This window comes from Macaca nemestrina, chromosome 8 (assembly GCF_043159975.1).
Source record: "Macaca nemestrina isolate mMacNem1 chromosome 8, mMacNem.hap1, whole genome shotgun sequence".
NCBI lineage: Eukaryota > Metazoa > Chordata > Mammalia > Primates > Cercopithecidae > Macaca > Macaca nemestrina.
This window is the reverse complement of record NC_092132.1, coordinates 1,318,105-1,336,325: the sequence shown is the minus strand read 5'-3', so window position 1 is coordinate 1,336,325 and position 18,221 is coordinate 1,318,105. Positions and strand designations below refer to the sequence as shown.

The window sequence follows — 18,221 nt, the reverse complement described above, 5'->3', positions numbered from 1 at the left end:
GCAGATCCCCAGGCCCACCCGCCTGTCGCATGGAGAGGGGGCGGTACCTCCTCAGACTTGAGCTGCAGCAGTTTGGCCTCCTGTTGGAGCTTCTCCTTCTCACGCTCCAGCTCAGCAATGGCCTCCCGCAGGCGCTCAGCATCGTGGTCACTCTGCTGTCGCTGGATCTCCAGTGTCTGCACCAGCGTCACCTTCTCCTGCGTAGCAAGCTCTGTGCGGTGCAGCTTCTCACCGATCTCCTCTGCCTGCTTCCGGAAGCGCTGGGCATCCTCCTCAGCGCGGGCCTGGGCGCGGCTCATCTCAGCCATACGCAGCTTGAGGCGCTCAGCCTCAGCACTCATCTCCAGCTGCCGCTGCCGCTCGGCCTCCAGTGTCCGCTGGAAGCCCTGCGTCTCCTCCGCCAGCTGCTGCGCCATCTGCTCCTTGTCCTCCTGCAGCCGCCGAGCCTGCTCCTGTGCAAGCTCCTTTTGCTGCTGCAGCAGCTCTGCCTCAGCCTTGAGCCGCGTAGCCTCCTGCACTGCCTGCATCTTCTCCTTGAGCATCTTCTCTGCCAAGGCTCGCTGCTGTGCCAGGTCCTCCTCTGCCAGCTGCCGCAGTCGCGCAGCCTCCTGAGCTGCCACGCTCAGCCGCGCGGCCTCCTCCGCCACCTGCTTCATCTTCTCAGCCTCCTCCTGCAGGAAGCGCTGCGTATTGTCCTTGTCGCGCAAGATGAGTGCACGGTTCTCAGCCTCGATGCGTGCCTTGAGCTTGCTCAGCTCCTCCATCTGCACGCGCACTGAGAAGAGTTCCTCCTCCACCTGGCTACGCTGGCGTGCGGCCTCTGTTGCCTCCGCCTTCAGCCGCTGCAGCTCCTCGTCCAGCAGGTTCTTCTGGTGGTCGGTCTCCTCCAGCTGCAGCCGCAGTGTGGTCAACTCCTGCTCCACCTGCGCCTTCTGCCGCAGCGTCTGTTCTGCGAACTTCTTATGCTTCTCCATCTCTGCATCAGCTGCCTGCTTCTGCCGCAGGGCCGCCTGCTCCGCCTGTGCCCGTCGTGCTGCCTCTTGTTCGGCTTCCTTGCGCAGCTTCTCTGCAGCCGCCTGCGCCTGAGCCCGGGCCTGTGCCTGCTCCTCTGCCGACTGCTTCAGCCGCTCGGCCTCTTCCACCTGCCGCCGGGACTGTGCCGCCTCACGCTCCGCCTGCACCCGGGCCTCCTCCGCCTCCTCAGCCGCCCGCCGGGCAGCCTCTGCCTCGCTGCGTAGCCGGTCCAGCACGCTCTGCTCCTGCTGCAGCGTCTGCTGCAGCTCCTGCTCCTTCTGCTGCACCGCGAAGGCGTGCGCCTTCTCTTCTGCCTGCAGCCGCTTCTGGGCAGCCTCCTGGGCCAGCTGCAGCTGCCGCGCCGACTCCTGCTCTGCTCGCTCCCGCAGCCGCCGCGCCTCCTCCACCTTGGCTTTCAGTCGCTCAACTTCCTCCAACGCCGCCTTCCGCTGCCGTGCAGCCTCTTCCTCGGCCGCCAGGCTCTTCTGCACGCGCTCCTCAGCCTCACGGCGCCGCTGCTCCTCCTCTGCCGCCAGCTGCCGCTGCCTGGCAGCCTCCAGCTCGGCCTGCTCCTTGCTGCGCAGTGTGTCCTCCGCATTGCTGCGGATACGCCCCAGCTCCAGCTCCAGCTCCGCCTTGCCAGCGGCCGCCTTCTCGAAGCTCGCCTTCAGCGCCAGGATCTCCTCCTCCACCTGCCGCCGCTGCCGCAGCGTGTCCTCCACCAGCCCCTTCTGCCGCTCCAGCTCGCTGTCCGACGCCTTGCGCAGCTGGGCCAGGCGCTCCTCAATATCAGCCTTGTGTTGCGCCGCCTGCTCCTCCAGCCGCCGCCGCTGGAAGGCCTCGTCCTCCGCCAGCCGCCGCAGGCGCTCATTCTCTGCCTCCTTCTCCTTGAGCGCGATCTCTGCCTCCGTCTTGAGCCGCGTGGCCTCGCTGATGGCGGCCAACTTCTCCGCAAGGACCCGCTCCGCCTCGGCCCGCTGCCGTGCTGCGTCTTCCTCGGCCAGCTGCCGCTGCCGCTTGGCCTCTTCCGCCAGGGCACGCAGGCGGGCGGCCTCCTCGGCCAGCTCGCGGAACCGGCCGGCCTCGGCCTCCAACCTCTGCTTGGACTTCTCGCTGGTGGAACGTGACTCCTCCTCGGCCCTCGCCTTGCTGGCCAGCAGCACCTCCATTTCGGCCCGCACCTTGGCCAGCTCGGCTTCCAGCTCCTGGCGTTTCTGCGTGGCCGCCGCCGCCTCACGCTGTAGCCGGGCCAGCTCCTCCTCCAGCAGCTGCCGCTGCTGCTCCCCCTGCTCCGTCTCGGCCCGCAGCCGGATCAACTCCTGCTCCGCGGCCAGGCGCTGCTGCGCGGTGCCTTCCGCCAGCTGCCGCTGCTTCTCCAGCTCTTGTTCAGCCAGCTCCCGCTGCCGCACGGCCTGCTCCTCCGCCTTGCCGCGCCGCCGTGCCTCGCGCTCCGCCTCCTCCTTCTGCTTCTCGGCCTCAGCCTGTGCCAGGCTCTTCTGCTGCGCCACCTCCTCCGCCTGCAGCCGTAGCCGTAGCGCCTCATTGGCCTTGAGCTGCCAGCGCTCCAGCTCCCGCTCCGCCTCCTCACGCGCGCGCTCGGCCTCGGCCTGCTGCTGTGCCCGCCGCTCAGCCTCCTCCCGCAGCTGCGCCACCGCCACGTGTTCCTCCTGCAGGGAGCGCTCCAGCTGTGCCGTCTTCTCCGCGAAGGAGGCACGTTTGCTCTGCAGCTCCACCTCTGCGCTGCGCTGAGCCGTCTCCAGGGCCACCTGTACCTGCCGTGCCCGCTCCACCTCGGCCTGCCGCAGCCGCCGCTCCGCCTCCTCCGCCTGCAGCCGCAGTTCCTCCAGGGCCTGCAGGGCCCGCTGCTTCTCGCGCGCTGCCTCGGCCTCGGCCTTCACGCGCAGGGCCAGCTCCGCCTCCGCTTGCCGCTTACGCTGGCTCTCGTCCTGCACCTGCCTCCGCAAGCGCTCGGCCTCCTCCTGTGCCTGCCGCTTTTGTGCCTCCGCCTCCTCCGCCCGTGCACGCAGGGCCTGCAGCTCCCCCTCGGCCCCACCACGCTGGCGCTCAGTGGCCTCCAGCTGCAGGCGCACCACGCGGATCTCCTCCTCAATGCGCAGCCGGCTGCGCTCCGCTGCCTCTGCCTGCCGGGCCTTGGCCTGGATCTCTGCCTCCGAGCTCTGCCGCAGCTGCTGCAGCTCCTCCTGGATGCTGCGCTTCTGCTGCTGCGCATCCACTGCCGCCTCCTCCCGCCGCACCACCTCCTCCTGCATGCGCTGCTGCAGCTCCTTCGCCTCCCGCTCCGCCTGTGCCTTTGCCTGGGCGTGCGCCTCGGCCAGCTGCCGCTGCTTCTCCAGCGCAGCCTCCACCTCGGCCAGCCGCTCGCGCTCCTCTGCCCGCTGCTGCTCAGCCAGCCTCTGCGGCCACAGCAGAGAGAAGAAGAGAAGCAGAGAGAGTGTGAACACGGGCAGGCACCAGCGCTCACAGGGCACGCACCAGCACAGTTCACTAAGACAGCGCGGAGCAGGGGTCGGGGAAGACAGAGGCCCCAGCCCGGCGGAGGAGACAGCGTGCACCCGCCCAGGGCACTCGGGCAGCGATCGCAGCCGGCCCCACTGTGCTCACCAGCCTGGGGAAGGAGGCCCAGGCGTCCTCCCCTCTTCCCGCAGACAGGCGACGGAGACGGACGGGGAGAGAGAGAGCAAAGCACGAGCTCGGAACCTGCGAGCCACGCCCAGCACGCAGCCCTGCCTGAGCTCTGCTGGACACCAGGGGCCTGGCTCCCACCACTGGACCCCTCTCCCCAACCAGGGTGGGAAGCCTGGGTGGGGTGGGGTGAGGCGAGGCGGCCAGCGTGGAGACAGCAGGGCAGACCCGAGCCAGCTCGGAAGAGGATTCAGGGCCACGCAGAAAGGAGAAGCCGACAGGTGGGTGCCTTGGAAGACCCCTCCCTAGCCCCACAACCCAACACCCCCGACTTCTGGCAGCAAAGGGTTGAGCGGAGAGGCCAACGCAGAACGCCAAGGTAGAGCACACAGGAGGCTGCAGAGAGGACTGCAGAGGGGACGCTCACGAGGGAGGAGAGGCGGCGCCAGCCACTGTGGGGGAGCAGTGTAGCCGCGCCAGGCCAGGGGGCAGGCCACAGGTGGGGCAGGCTGAGCTGGGGGCAGAGGGTGCTGGCAGCGCCAGCGGGGAGAGTGGGGAGGGCCACGAGAAGTGGCCTCAGGCAGCTCCTCTGGCTGTGCGTGGGCCGCAACAGGTGGTGAGATAGACCCCTCCGCCCAGCCTCTGCCCACTGGGCTGTACCTCCTCCTCCTCCATGCGACGCAGAGTCTCGCTGATGAACTTGATGTACTGGCTCGTGAGTGTGGTCAGCTCACTGTAGCGCGTACGCAGGTCCACATACTGTGGGATACAGCCAGGGTTAGCCCTGCAAGAGCCACAACTCGAGGCCCGCCAGCTCTTCGTCCGGCTAGGCTCAGCCCCGCCCTACCTCCTGGATGACACTCTCCGATCCGGACTGGACCTTCGGCTTCTTGGCCGGGGAGGCCACCGGCTCAAGCTGCGCCTTGTATGTGACCAGCTGGAGTTCATAGTCCTGTGGGAATGCACTGTGGTCAGCCACCAGCTCTGCCCTCTGGTGACCCCTGCCCAGCCCCCAAACCCTCACACAGGCTTTCCCTGGCATGGCCCAGGCTCAGGGAAAGCCCGCTGCCCCGGCAACAGTCCCGGACTTGGGGCCTGGCGCAGGCGGCGGGGCCTTACCTTGATGGCGTTGATGTACTGTTTCGCAAACCTCTGGCACTCCTCGACCTTCTCGCCATGGCGCTCGATCTCCTCCAGAAGGGCCTGGGGGACGGTGCAGTTAGAGCAGCGGCCGCAGGGCACGCCCAGCCGCCCCGTCCCCACTGACCCAGGCCCACCTTCTCCTGCCGCAGCTGCTCCCGCACAGCCTGGCTGTTGGCCAGAGGCACGGCCTGAATCTGCTCCTGCCGCTGCCTGGCATCCTGCAGCCAGGCGCCCAGGGGGTCTGCGCTCTCGCGGTAGTAACGCAGCTGGCGGCCCAGTTGCTCGAGCTCACGCTGCCGCACATCGGTCTGGACCAACACAGCCTGCCAGCGCTCAAGCAGCTGGGCGACCCGCTCCCGCCAGCGCTCCACCTCCACGTCCCGCTCCCCGTGCCGCTGCTGCAGTCTCTCCCCCACCTCCTGCGCCCCCCGCAGCTCATCCCGCAGGGCGTCGAACACGGGCTGCTGTGCCTCAGCCTGGGACCGCAGCTTCTGTTGGGGACAGGAGGGGCGTGTGCAGTTTCAGCTGGGCCCGCTGTACCCCCACCCCACTGTGAGGTCCAAGCCCGGAAACAGTACCTTCAGAGAGGCCTTGGTGGCCTCGAGCTCCGGGAGGGTGGCCGGCACGGCCTGGGCCTCTTTGAGCTGCTCCTCGTGGGCCCTGAGCACCTCCTCGGCTCCCTGCGTGCTGTGGATCACCAGGCTGATGGTCTTGAGCCTGGTGGGAAAGCACGGCTCAGGGCCAGGACATGGGGCTCGAGCAACAGCCCAAGGGGATGGAACCCGAGCCACAGCGACCCAAGGTGCTGCCTGCCAAGCCCAGACCCAACCCTGGGGGTTGGCTGACCCTGTGGTCACAGGCTTGCTTCAGGGAGAACAGACTTGGGGAGAAGGAAACTGGGAGCCTCTGCAACACAAGGACACTCAGGCCCCAGCCTGAAGAGGGAAGAGGGGGTGTGCCAGCCAGGAACGGCAGACCCCAAGGCCCTGAGACAGGAAGAGCCCACTGGCTGGATGACAGCGGTGTCCTGGTGCCCACAGGGCCTGAAAGCATAGTTCTCAGCCCTTGCAGCCCAAGACCGGGTAAAGGGGACACTAGGGTGGAAATGGCACCCTGTGACAGACAGTGGCGGCCCTATCACTGTATTGGTTTTGGGAAGAGTAGATAGGGGCTGGACATGTGGTTTGCAACACAGGAAAAGACTATGACATAACCCATCGGAAATAAATGCCAGAGGCCGTTAAGTCCAGGCCAGGAACAGGACAGACAAGAGGCAGGGTGCAGAATTCCTTAACTACGCTACTGAAAGTAGATCCACAGCCTCCCCACCTCACTCAGCAGCCACCACCCAGCTCCACTCTCTCTTCCCCACACCCAAATCTCATCACCAGGAAGTCCCCCGGCCACCACTGTAGAAGAGCACGCAGCCCTGAACTCTTCTCACCACCTCTGCGGCCGCCACCCCCAGCCTGGGCCTCCCACCTCCTGGCCAGCACCTCCCAGCCCACCCGAGCGCCTCGCCTGTGGCCAGGTGCACTCACTTCTCCAGGTAGATGGCAGACAGGCTGCGGACCTGCTCCAGCTTGCCCAGCGTCAGCTCCAGCTCCGAGCGCAGTGTGGGGGCCGCAGGTGATGGCTCTGGCAGGGCCAGGACCTTCTCGGCCTCGGCGGAGAGCCGGGCGACCCCTTTACCCAGTCCCTCCACCTCCGCCTGCGCCTTCTGCAAAGACAGGAGTGGGAATGCACTTACCACCGGGCGCAGCACACAGCGCCCCTTGAGGGCCGAAGGAGGGAGGGTGGGGAGAGGGCTGGGGAGAGGGATGGGACTGGACAGGGTGGGGACAACCCCTGCCTGCTGCTCAGCGATGCGCTGCGCACACTCCCGGGCCGGCTCTTTGTCCAGCGGCAGCCGCAGGCGGTGCACGGTGCGCGTCTCACAGGCCTCCAGCTGCAGCCGGATGTCTTTGAGCTCAGAGATGCAGCGCTGGCAGCGAGACTCTTCCTGTGCACCTGGGGAACACATCCGGGTCACTCCACTGCCCACCTCGCACCAGCCCAACCACCCCAGCCCTGCCATGCCCTACCCTGCTCCAGGCTCTGCAGTAGCTGCTGGTAGTGGTGGCTGCAGGAGCCGTACTCGCGCTCGGCCATCAGCCGGTCCTCGGGCCCAAAGCCGCCTGCGTCCTGGCTGTCCCGCAGGAAGGCCTGGTAGTGCAGCTCCAGGCTGTGCAGGGCTTGGCGCTGCTCCTCTGGCTTCAGGGTGCGGAACTGGGGGAAGCATGTGGGGCTAAGTGCCGGGCGAGGCGGTTGTGCCCTGCAGAATGCCCCTCCCCTCCTCCCACCCAGAGAGCCCCTGGCTGGGGGGCAGGTGTACCGTGGCCAGGGACCAGGAGCGGATGAGCTGCACGTCACGGCGAAGGCTCTGCCAGGCCAGAAGGCTCTTCATGTCCACGTGCAACTGGTGCCACAGCGTGACCAGGGCCTGGTGCTGGGCCTCCAGCCTGGCAGGTCAGGCCTACAGTCAGCATCACCAGCGTCCCACCCGCCGTCCACCCCCCACCTGCTGAGCCCCTGCCATCCACCTGGTGACAGCCTCCTGGGCCTCCTGGTTGGGCGGGGGCACCAGGAAGCACACGGAGGGCACGGCGGCCTCGCTGCCGGAGCTGCTGAGCACCTTCCAGTGGGACGGCTGCGCAGGGCCCACCAGCTGGCACTCGTCACCCTTGTGCACGGTTACCTGGAATGGGTAGAGTTGGTGAGGACACGGCCACACCGTGCCCTGCCTGGTCACGCCCCCTGGTGGAGCCTGGGCCTGCCCTCACCTCCACCTGCTTATAGTCGCACACGGCCAGCAGGGGCAGGCGGCTCCGCACGGGGTGGGCTGGGTGGCGGGGCTTCAGCTGCACGATGGCCTTGGCCCGCTTGGCCAGGCCCGAGAGGTGCCCCTTGTACTCGTTCAGCTGTTCCTTTTCGTCCTGTGGGGGAGGGGCAGCATCTAGACAACGGCCATGGAGACCCACAGGCCTGCCCCAGGCACCCCCAGACCCTGGACCAGGCCTGTGGGGCCCTCCTGATGCTCCCGGGCTGGCGGCACTTGAAAGCAGGATGTGTAGCTGGGACGGGCCCTGGGGGTTGGCCCCAAAGCAGACCCATGCGCCCTCGCTCCTTCCCAACCCAGATAGGGCACCCTCCTCTCACCCCAGCTCACCCACCATGTCCGCAGCTACGCTCTGACCCCTACAATGCCCTCGCCCCTTGCCCCTCCCCTGCGGGCTGCAGAAGGTCACTGCCTCCTCCCATCCCACCCCTCTGCGGAGGCCAGGCTGTAGGATGTACCTGGGAGCTGCTGGCTCTCCCCAGGCCCAGCCCTGCCGATCTCAGAGGCCATTCCAGCCTCCAATCCCTTTTCCCTGTCACTCCCCACTGTGCCCCCACCCTCCTGGGTGATCCCACTCCTGCCCCCAGAGCACGAAGCCCAGCTCCACTCTGCCCACTCCAGATCTCAGGCCAAACAGCTGGTGCCCCTTCTACAGTACAAGGGCTGGCAATAGCTGCTGACTTCAGGCTTCTACTAGCTCTGTGGCTGTGGAGATGGGGGTGGCCCGGCTCAGACCGGCTGCCTCTTGGCTCCCCACACCCTGCCTCATTCCCCCGTCAGCTGACCTCTACACCCCCCATGGCGCCTCCCAACCCCTGCTGGCCCCTCCAGTTGCTCCCCCCGCCCCAGTCTCCAGGGTATCCATGCAGCCCAGACTCCAGGCCAGCCTCTCCCAACACGCCCCTGCACACCCCTTCCCTCACCTGGGCATCCTGCAGCAGGTCCTCCAGCCGGGTGACGGTGGCGGAGCGATCACAGCTGTACTTCCTACGCAGCGCCTCCTGCAGCTTCTGCAACTGCCCCTCGGCCTCCCGCACGTCTGAGAAGAACTGGGGCAGTGGGAGGGGGTCACGCCAGGCTACCTGGGACCAGAGCCCTAGCCCACAGCTCTCCCAGGGCAGGCCCAAGACGGGGGCACTGAGGACGGAGTGGCAAAGCCCCCAGGAGGCCTGGGGAGCATCCCTGTCTAAGGCCCCGGTCAGGCTGCAGGTAGCAGCTGGCAACAGACAGGAGGGTTCCTGATTGGAGCTGCTGAGGGGGTCCAGGGGCTCCTCCAAGGCGCCACTGAGCCACAGTGGGGAGGGGAGCTCCAGTTCTCACCTGAAAGTAGGCAGCGTTCTCCTTCAGGTGTGCCTCGATGCAGCAGCACAGCTGCAACATCCAGCTCCACTGCGTCTGCAGGGCCGCCTGGAAGGACTACAGGGCAGCAGGTCCTTGTCAGTCCCTGCCCTGCCCTGCCCTGCCCCACCTGGGGGCCCAGCATGGCCCCCTCTGCAGCCCCGCCCCTGCCCAGGGAGCCCTGGGTGGCTCCCTCAGCCCCACCTCCACCGTGGGCCGGGCCGGGTGGTCCTCCCGCAGCAGCCGGTCCCCAGCACTCTGGAGCTCCTTGATCTTCTTCTCCTTCAGCTCCAGCTCCCGCATCAGGGCCTGGCACCAGGGCAAAGGGTCTCAGGGCTGGCCGGCCACATCCAGCTTTGCCAAGCTCCCAGCAAACTCGACCCAGGGCCCCCACTGGTCTCTGACTACAGGGGACAGCCAGGGCACAGCGGGGAGGGGACTGTGGGGTTCAGGGGCACTGGGCCACCCCTCACCGAGTAGCTCTCCTTCTTGGCGGTCATGTTGGTGTTGCGGTCGCTCCAGTCGAAGCCCACCTCCTCCTCCTCCTTTTCATTTAGCCACATTAGCTCCTTAGTGGCGGCTGCCACAAAGCTGTGTAAGCTCTCCAGGGACCTAAGGCGGGCCTTGGAGGAATTCTGTGGGCAGGAGGATGCGTGTCAGCAGGCCGTGGACTACCCACCTCCCCCAGCTGGCCCTGCCCCTACTCACCAGCAGCTTGGCGTACTGCAGGTCCAGCCGACCCAGGCAGTCACGGTAGGCACCCCGGGTGGCAGGGGAGAGCTGGCCCTGCAACAGATGAGATGGTGAGGCCTGCAGTGGCTGGGCCCGGCCCACCCCCTCCGCTGCCCATCGCTCAGTGCCACCCACCTCATCACTCCGTGCCCGCTCAATCTTGGCCCGGAATTCTTCGATGGACTGGTGCAGGCCTCGGTGGCTGCCCAGCTGCGCCTCCACGCTGGGCAGGTCCACACCCCACTCAGCGCCATCCACACGGTGCTGGTTCTCCTCTACCCACGCCAGCAGGTCCTGCAGGTAGCGCAGAGTGGAGTCCTCCAGCTCAGGGCGCCTCTGCACACTCTGCAGAGTCACCTGGGTCACCTGGGTTGCAGGGGCCGCCACGCCTGCCTTCAGCCGGAGGTTGTACTCGGTGCGGATGGCTACCAGGCGCTCGTGCAGACGGTATACCCTGGGGCAGCAGAGGACTCAGGTAGGTGTTGGCAGGCCTGGGGCTGTGTGGACCTGGGCATCAGGGAGGGCAGGGCGGGGCCCACCTGCGGTACATCTGCTCGCCCTGCGGGTGCCGTCCATCCTTGAGGGTCTGCACGTCATTGAATAGCAGCCGGATCATGCTATCCGCTTTGTCCAGGTCCCGTTCCACCTCCCCTGCCCGCTGCGGCACTTTGCCTGCGGCCAGCAGCCGGACATCCTGCAAGGTCGTTGTCGTGACTCGGAGCACAGCTGATCCCCCTCTGACCTCACTGGGGCCCCGGCCAAGACGGCCACCCTCACCCACTTCCTCAGCCTCAGTGGGCCCTGCCCCCGTCCCCATCCTTCCCCTTCCCTCCCTGCCCACCTCACACATCTTCCTGCCGGCCTTCTGGGGGATTGGGACCAAGTCCAGAGTAATTCTGCCCAGTCCAAGAACCGATACCCCCATGACCATGTCCGTGGGGTCCTGGGCCTCATCCTCCATTACCCACCCCACGTAACTCCTCCTGTAATGCTGTGTGGCCCTGTCCTCCTGGGCAAGCAGCGTGGGTTGGGCCCTCCCCTCACCCCCTCCCCTCACCCCTCCCCTCACCCCTCCTCTCACCCCGCCCCTAACGTAAACCGCTGTAGGGGAGGGGGCCTGATGGGGGCAAGGCAGCCACCCCTGGGTTCTGCCGGTGACCAGAAACCAACTCTGCCCAAAGCAGGCTGTGAGAGTTGGCTGCACTGTGAGAGTTGGCTGCACTGTGAGAGTTGGCTGCATTGTGAGAGTTGGCTGCAGAGGGAGGAGCTCAGGGCTGGACTCCCCACCGCATGCCCCGCCCCTGCCCCTGCCCCAGGAGCCCAGGCAGACAGCCCCCCCCCCGGCTTTCCGGCTGCAGGGCGGGGCAGGCTCCTCTGGCCTCCCTCCCGTGCTGCCAGCCCCACACCCCTCACCGACTGCAGCAGGGTGTCGGCCTGGTTCAGCTGCTCCTCACACAGCCCCGCCTCCATCTGCAGCTTGGTCACGATGCGCTGAAGACACTCCAGCCTGCGGCAGAAGCGCGGGGAAGGGGCTGCGTTGGCCGGGTCCGGCACAGCCCTGGGCACAGGACTGTAGCTCGCCTCCTGCTCTGGCCTCCCTGCCTGTGGCCCACTGTCCTAAGGCCAGTGGGAGCTCGGGTTCCCCCGCTGGGGGCGGGCGGGCGGGGGTTTCCTCCCCAGGCAGTGACTCACCCTCGGGTGGTTCCCCTGCCACCACAGGGCCCCACCCACCTCTCAAACTCGCTGCGGAGCTGCTTCTCCCGCTCCAGGATGGCCACGTGCAGCTTGCCCCACTCTTTCTCCACGTCCAGCGGGTGGTAGCCAGGGGGCACCTTGAGCTGGCCTGCTTGCACCGCTCCCTGTGGACAGGGGCCAAGCTCAGGCCCTATATGCTGGGGGCAGGGGATGGGCCGCTGGGCCCTCAGACCCCAGCCCACCAGACCCGGGAGAGCCCTGGTCCCAAAGGCAGGGCCAGGTCGGGCTCTGGAAGAGCCTCTAGGACACCACTGGTGGTCCAGGACACCACCCACCCCTCCGGTGGTCCCACTCACCTCCAGGGATTGGTAGATGCCCTTGGACCGGTTCTTGTCGGCCTCCTTGGCTGGAAGCTCCATCTCCTTAAACTTCAAGAACTGAGACCACAGGATCTGCCGGGGATGAGGGTGTCGGCAGCCATGCCCAGCCCTCAGGGCAGGCCCAGGACCCCACCCCACACGGCAGGCCCACCTCAATCTCCTCGAAGCTGGAGGGGAACCTGCGTTCCTCAAAGGCAGCGGTGTGGTGTCGTATCCACTGCAGCAGCAGCAGCACCAGCTCCCGGTACTCCTGCCAGCGCAGCTGCAGCTCCTGCGGGCAGGCACAGGCAGGCACAGATGGCTGTCAGGGGCCATCGGTGCATCCAGGCCCAAGCCCCCTGCCCTCCAGGCCCCCCACTCACGTTGGCCCTCACCCCATCCTGCACGTCTGGCACACGGGGCATGGCGTCATACAGCGACGAGACGTAGGTGATGATGGACTTCTCGTCGGGCTGAGGGACGTCCACATCTGCAGGGAAGGGCAGCTCAGCGGGGGCTCTGGGGCAGGCAGCAGGGGAAGGGGCAGGGAGGAGGGCCACGCAGACATACCCTCAGGGTCCAGGAGCCGTGTCACTCCCAGGTCCCGCTCCGCCACAGAGAAAGCCTGGTCCAGGTTCTCCAGGTTGGTCTGCCGGTACACCTTGTTCATGTCGATGAGCATGGGCCTGGGACAAGCAGGTGGCTGGTCAGGTGGGTGGGACAAGACCAGTGGCCACACCACACAGGCGGGCACACAGGCTTGCTCCTCACACATCCCAGCAACCGTGGACCCCGCCCCACACTCACCCTGAAAGGTGCGTTGCCACACGGGCAGAGCTGAAAGCGCCCTGCCACCCCCATGCCCAGGAGCCCAGGGCACAGCACAGAGGACTGTGCAGAGCGGAGAGTGCCAGGCAGCTGAGGCTCCCTGCAGCCACCCTGCCCACCAGGCCCCTCCGGAGGCGTCCACAGCGGGCACATGCTCCTGGCTGTGAGAACCAGCAGCCTGCAGGCCCTCCAGCCTCGAGGAAGCGGTGGTGCTTCTGAAGGGCACCAGGGTAGGGCCGGGCCCTGAACTCCCCCACCCTGAGGTGGCCAGCTGGCACTCATCCCTGTTCCTCCTGCCCTCCTCCCTGCCCCGACGTGTCTGAAGTTGCCTAGCGGAGGCACTGTGGGGGTGCCCCCAGCCCCCAGCCCCCTGCCCCCGGGGCCAAGTACTTGTGACGGTGGATGATGGCGTTGAAGAGGCGGCCGTCTCTCCAGCTGGAGGTGAAGTTGTCACATCGCAGGCCCTGGTACCCTTCCACCATGCGCTGTGACCACAGCAGCAGCTTCTCCTTGGCCGTCATATCCTCCGACTGCCCGCTCACCTGGATGTCTGAGATCTGCCCACAGCGGATAGGAGGCCACAGCTCAGCCACAGCTGTCAGGCTTGCCCTGTGCCCACAGCCACATGCACAGGGGCAGGGGCAGCTCGGCACCCAGGGGAGTGTGTGGGGCCACCAAGCTAGCCAGGGCAGCACTGGGCCCCGGGGCCTTTCCCTGTTTGGAAGCTGCTGGGACTGGCCATGCCTCGGGGCCACAAGTCCAGCCACTCCAGCCGGTGGCATCTACCACCACACAGCTCAGAACCCCCAACCCTCACTGCCACCACACAGCAGGTGCCCACTCCCCTAACTGGGGAGGCTGGGCTGCACCCTGCACCTCCAGGGGCTGGGATGGAGCAGAGTGGAAGGACAGCGGGCATAAAAGGAGCCCATAAGTATACCCCTAAACCTGGCCCAGAACCCCCAGGCCTGGAAAAGGCTGGGGCTCAAGCTCCATCCCTGGTTTCGGGCTGGCAGGTGGGGCCTCTGGCAGCCTGGCTTTGCACTCAGTGGCACGCTCAGGCCAGGTTCTGCCCACCCACCCCTAGCTGCCTGTCGTCCTGCCAGCCTGTGTGACTCAGCTGCCGTGCCAGCACCAGGCTCTGCCTGCTCAGCTCTCAGATTTGTGGTTTCCTGTGCAGCCAGGACAAGCAGCGGGTGACTCAGCCTGCGCTGCTGCAGAAGCTTGCCCAGGGCAGGCACCAGGGCCCGCATTCCTCCATAGGGAGGCTCCAGGCCCTGCCCAGCCGGGGCCAGAGGGCACGGATAGGTGGCCTCAGAGAGAGGCCTGTACCCTCAGGCCACAGATCCAGTCCAGGGCTGTGGCTGGCAGGAAGGCACCCAGGCACCACCATACCTATGGTGCCAGCCACCTCCCGGGCCACACCCAGCCAGAAAGCGGATCAGCCCGCCAGCCAAGGAGCCCAGGCTACTCCGCAAACTCCTGCAGGGGGTGGGGGTCCTGGGGGCAGCCGTTCTACCTGGAAGTGCAGAATGATTGTCCAGATGAGGCCAAGGGTCAGCTTGGGGTTGCCGTCGGCAATGTCATCGTTCCTGATGTTCACCAGCTTCACCTGTGAGCGAGGGGCTCTCGGTCACGGCCCACAGGGCAGGGCTGGCTTGGTGAGGGGTTGGCTGGGCCCAGGGCCGGGTGGGCAGCCTTACCTGGCGGTGCCGGAGGTAGTCCAGGGCAATCTGGACGTTCTGCAGCTTGTGGAAACGCATTCTCCCCTTCTCCCGGGGCTGTGGGGGGGATCAGTCAGCACCCACAGTGCAGCTCCCAGGCCCCACCCTCAACACCCCCTAAGCACCGCAGCGACCGAGCCAAGGGTCTTCCCCGGGGGCAGCAGCCCCTCTCATCCCAGGTTCACCCTCCCCCGCAGGGAAAGGGAGGCCACCGGCCCAGGGGCCGGGCCAGGCCCACCAGGGCTCGGGAAGTCCAGCGATCCAGACTGAGGGAAGGAAGGAAGGGGTGGGAGGAGACACAGCCAGGAAGCCTCATGTGGAGGGCAGTGGCACTAAGGGGGGTCCTCCTGCCCGGCGGCGGCAGCCACAGCAGCTGCTGGTGGGTCCCAGGCCAGCTCTGGACAGCACGGTGGACAGGCAGCTTGACACCCAACCACCTGCCCGCCCAAGAGCCAGGCAGGGGTCGGCCGATGGGCCGCCAGCCCCAGAAAGCTGGGCTCCATGGTCTTGGGGAGCTCCCGTGCCGCTGCGGCCAGCAGGCACAGCCACTCACCAGGCGTGAGCTCCTGCTTACGTCCCGCTCCCTCGGCTGCCCAGCCAGAGCAGGGCAAAGGGTAAAGGGCAGAAGTCAAGGTTCAGAGTCCAAGCAGCAGAGAAACCAAAGCAGAGCAGAGCGTGAGGTTACTGTGTCAGGGCCCCGATGTGGAGGGCAGCAAGGCCCAGAGCAGCCGAGGTCCGAGGGTTGCGGCCACTCCCAGGCCAGGCCCTCGGCTGTGATGCCCAGCAGCCTGGGCGGGAGGCACTGCCAGGGATGAGGCCAGGCTGCCCCCAGGGAGACGGCAAGAAGGGCTAAGCTGGATTCTCAGTAGAGTGGGCGGCCGAAGAGGCCCCAAGGAGGGAAGGCAGGCAGAGGTCTCCAGGTGGGGGCAGGCAGGGCCCGGAAGGGGCAGGGGCACACGTACCAGGCTGTCCCCCGAGAGGACCTCTAGCAGGGAAATGAGGTTGTGGCCATCTCGGAGGTCTTCATACAAGTCACTGATGTGCCTCTGGGCCTGTGGGGACAGCAGCAGCTGAGGTGGCCAGTCCCCCAGAGCCACCAACAGTCCCTGGGAGGCTGATCCACCGAGTGGGTGCCAGTACCAGAGGGAAGGAGGCGGGGGCTGAGTCCCCCAGGAGCCCACAGAACACACCCCTGCCCCGCGGAGGCACCTACCTCTGCCCTCCAGTGCTGCAAGGAGAGACCAGGAAAAACCAGAAGGAAGAGGAGGAAGAGAGAGACAGGAGCAGGCGTAGGGAAGAAAAAGGACAGAAAATAACAGGTTTCAGAGATGAAAGGTGAGTGCACAGGCAGCATGGGGACAGCCGTAGGCGGCGGGGGCCACCCTCCCTCGGTGGCTCCGGCAGCCTCGGCCCCTGTGACACGCACGAGCATGCACCACCAACCTTGATGAGGTGCTTGTTGACCCACTTGGTGAAGGTTTTCTTCTGCACACGATCCCGCTCATCTGGGGGAGACAAGACCAGTTTACCTGGGGCCTGGGAGAAGCCCCGGGGGCCCTCCGGTGACCACCATACAGACACGGCAGCCTGGCTGGCCAGGTCCCGCCTGGGGAGCCCCAAAGCCTCCCTCAGATCACACAGAGACCCAGGCGCCCTCACCCACAGCCCAGCCAGGACAGCAGAGACCCAGGTGCCAGGGGCCCAGGCGCCGCCAGGTGCACCACCCCACCCGACTCTTCCCCCGAGGAAATGGGAGGGTCCTGGACCGCACCCTGAGCCCAGGGCACACATGTCCCGTCCTGCACACCCGCCGCCCCCTACAGACTGAGACCCAAGCAGGGGTGTGGCAGAGCCAGGGCCAGGGCCCGCTGGGGTGTTGGAAGGGAAGCTGTTGTGGTGCTGACAGAGCAGCAAACCTTCCCCAGAGTGCAGAGTTCCTCGCCCGTCCAGGCCTGACACCTGATGCTCAGAGGCCCCCATCGGCCTTGCGGGCTCCTGTTGGCCCACTCTGTGTTGGGTGGGGATGGCTGTCCCCCGACCCCCATCTCCGAGACTAGCCCCCCACCCGGTGCCAAGGCTTCCTGCCACAGGATGTGGGCCTTCCTCCCACAGGGGCCCGCCCTGCCTGGCGGAGGTGCCCAAGGGGAGCCCTGCTACCTTTCTTGCCCTCAGAGGCCCTGAGCACAGCCAGGTACAGGTTGTCCTCCGAGCTGGTTCTCTTTCGGCCCAGGCCCTGGGGCTCCGGCACGCGGAGCTGGTGCTGAGACATGCTGCCCCCACACCTTCGTCGCCCAGATGCTCAGCCTCAGCACAGTGCTCCGGGCAGCCCCGCGTGGCACACAGGCAGCTGAAGGCTGGCGGCCCCACGAGACGCTCACTCGGCACAGGAGCACAGGCTCAGCTCAGAGCCCCAGTCGATGTGGCCACTCCCTGCCTGCTGTACTCCCCGGCGAGGCAGGCCCGCCCCCGAGGCCCCACCCCGCCCAGGCCGCCAGGGAGGGGAGTGTCCCGGCGGGAAGGAGCAAGGAGCCCCCTCCCCCACAGACACGCCCTCGGCCAGCCAGAAACAGGAAACCGGGGTTTCCTCACCCATCCTGCCCAATGCAGTCCCCTAGGGGGACCTGGGGACACAGGGGGAGCTGGCACTTCACTGCACACCAGATGCTGCCAGGACCACAAAGGAACACAGGCCATCCCCACGGCCACCCAGAAGGACCCCCCCAACAGACTGAAGGGCTCCCCCAGTGGGAGGGGCTGAGGCCACGCCTCTCTTTGGAGCTCCCTCCAGGCCCGGGCCAGGCCCTACTTCAGCCTCTGCCCACCCACCCTGCCGGGGAGGACTCGGGAAGCCGCTGACACGTGGCTAGGGGAGGGGGCCTGCTGCCCATCAGCTCTTGCAGCCCCCCAGTCACACTTCCTCACAGACCTGCATGAAGTGGGGAGCACACCCTACCCCATGGTGCCTGCCCTGCCCCAGGCCAGGCTACTGCTCCGGGGCCAGTGGGGTCCCACGGCAGGCCTAGCCCCTCCCAAGCTGCCCATCTGGCACATCCTGGAGCAGCACCCACCTGCAGAGCCCACCCTGGCCCAGGAGAACACCTTAGGCCGGAGGCTCGTAGCTGAGGGCTGACTCACGGAGGCTGGGCCTCGTGGGGGGATGGAGCATCGGGAAGCCCCAGGAGGGGCCCTGCCAGTGAGTCAGGGATGGGGAGGGGGCCCAGGCCTGTGACTCATGGATGGGAAGCCACACCTGAGGCAGGACCTGGGCGACCCCAGGGTGGGGGGTGCTGTTTGCAGCTGGGTGGGGCCCAAGGGAAGCAGCCTCCTGCTATAAAGGGCAAAGGGCAAAGGGCCTGCGCTGGTTGAGGTCTCTGGCTCCCTGGGGTCTGGGGCGGAGCTGCCTCTGGCCAGCTTCTGGGCCTGGCCAGCCCACCCGACCACCATAGGAAAGAATGCGCTGCCCCAACCACAAGAATGTTCCAGCCGTACATCAGGCAGACTCGGTCCAGCTGGGAGCTGCACTCAGCCCTTGGTTCTGGGAAGAGCTCACCCCACCCCATTCCTACTGCCCGTGAGGCCGTGAGGGGGTGCCAGAACCCCTCAGAGGTGAGGAAGCCCCCACCCCACGCCAAGGGGCACAGTCAGTCCCCAGGGCTCTGCCACGTCTTACACCCCGCCCCACAAAGACACCCCTTGGTCTCCACGCGTCGACTCTGAGCCTGGCGTGAGATTCGGGGTGACCCTCTTGCTCTGCCTGTCTGGCCCAGCAGCCTCCAGGACCTCAGGAGTCACAGAAGCCCCCAAACCAAAACCTGACCCCGTACTGGTCAGTGCCTCCGGTCGTGTGCCCGAGGGCACCCCGCACCT

General features: G+C 66.9%; 1 protein-coding gene across 26 annotated transcripts in view; it reads right to left on the bottom strand.

Moving 5' to 3' along the window:
- LOC105488470 (plectin) overlaps nt 1–18,221 on the bottom strand; it is a 62,246-nt gene that overhangs the window by 7,339 nt on the left and 36,686 nt on the right. For 7 of the 26 annotated variants that reach the window (XM_011752555.3, XM_011752564.3, XM_011752549.3 and 4 more), the window contains 32 exons: nt 15,798–15,859; nt 15,568–15,582; nt 15,317–15,406; nt 14,908–14,943; nt 14,334–14,411; nt 14,150–14,242; nt 13,021–13,187; nt 12,373–12,488; nt 12,186–12,292; nt 11,975–12,094; nt 11,800–11,895; nt 11,480–11,607; nt 11,162–11,255; nt 10,288–10,442; nt 9,884–10,202; nt 9,725–9,802; nt 9,490–9,651; nt 9,221–9,325; nt 8,999–9,094; nt 8,602–8,727; nt 7,623–7,775; nt 7,383–7,537; nt 7,175–7,301; nt 6,885–7,068; nt 6,653–6,810; nt 6,342–6,520; nt 5,379–5,517; nt 4,935–5,291; nt 4,777–4,860; nt 4,505–4,609; nt 4,318–4,416; nt 48–3,428 (listed from right to left, as the gene is read on the bottom strand). In XM_011752555.3, the coding sequence (XP_011750857.2) occupies nt 48–3,428; nt 4,318–4,416; nt 4,505–4,609; nt 4,777–4,860; nt 4,935–5,291; nt 5,379–5,517; nt 6,342–6,520; nt 6,653–6,810; nt 6,885–7,068; nt 7,175–7,301; nt 7,383–7,537; nt 7,623–7,775; nt 8,602–8,727; nt 8,999–9,094; nt 9,221–9,325; nt 9,490–9,651; nt 9,725–9,802; nt 9,884–10,202; nt 10,288–10,442; nt 11,162–11,255; nt 11,480–11,607; nt 11,800–11,895; nt 11,975–12,094; nt 12,186–12,292; nt 12,373–12,488; nt 13,021–13,187; nt 14,150–14,242; nt 14,334–14,411; nt 14,908–14,943; nt 15,317–15,406; nt 15,568–15,582; nt 15,798–15,859 (7,364 nt within the window). Of the gene's footprint in view, nt 1–47; nt 3,429–4,317; nt 4,417–4,504; nt 4,610–4,776; nt 4,861–4,934; nt 5,292–5,378; nt 5,518–6,341; nt 6,521–6,652; nt 6,811–6,884; nt 7,069–7,174; nt 7,302–7,382; nt 7,538–7,622; nt 7,776–8,601; nt 8,728–8,998; nt 9,095–9,220; nt 9,326–9,489; nt 9,652–9,724; nt 9,803–9,883; nt 10,203–10,287; nt 10,443–11,161; nt 11,256–11,479; nt 11,608–11,799; nt 11,896–11,974; nt 12,095–12,185; nt 12,293–12,372; nt 12,489–13,020; nt 13,188–14,149; nt 14,243–14,333; nt 14,412–14,907; nt 14,944–15,316; nt 15,407–15,567; nt 15,583–15,797; nt 15,860–16,511; nt 16,808–18,221 lie in introns of those variants that run through there. The other 19 variants (XM_071067617.1, XM_011752567.3, XM_011752552.3 and 16 more) reach the window with 8 other exon arrangements.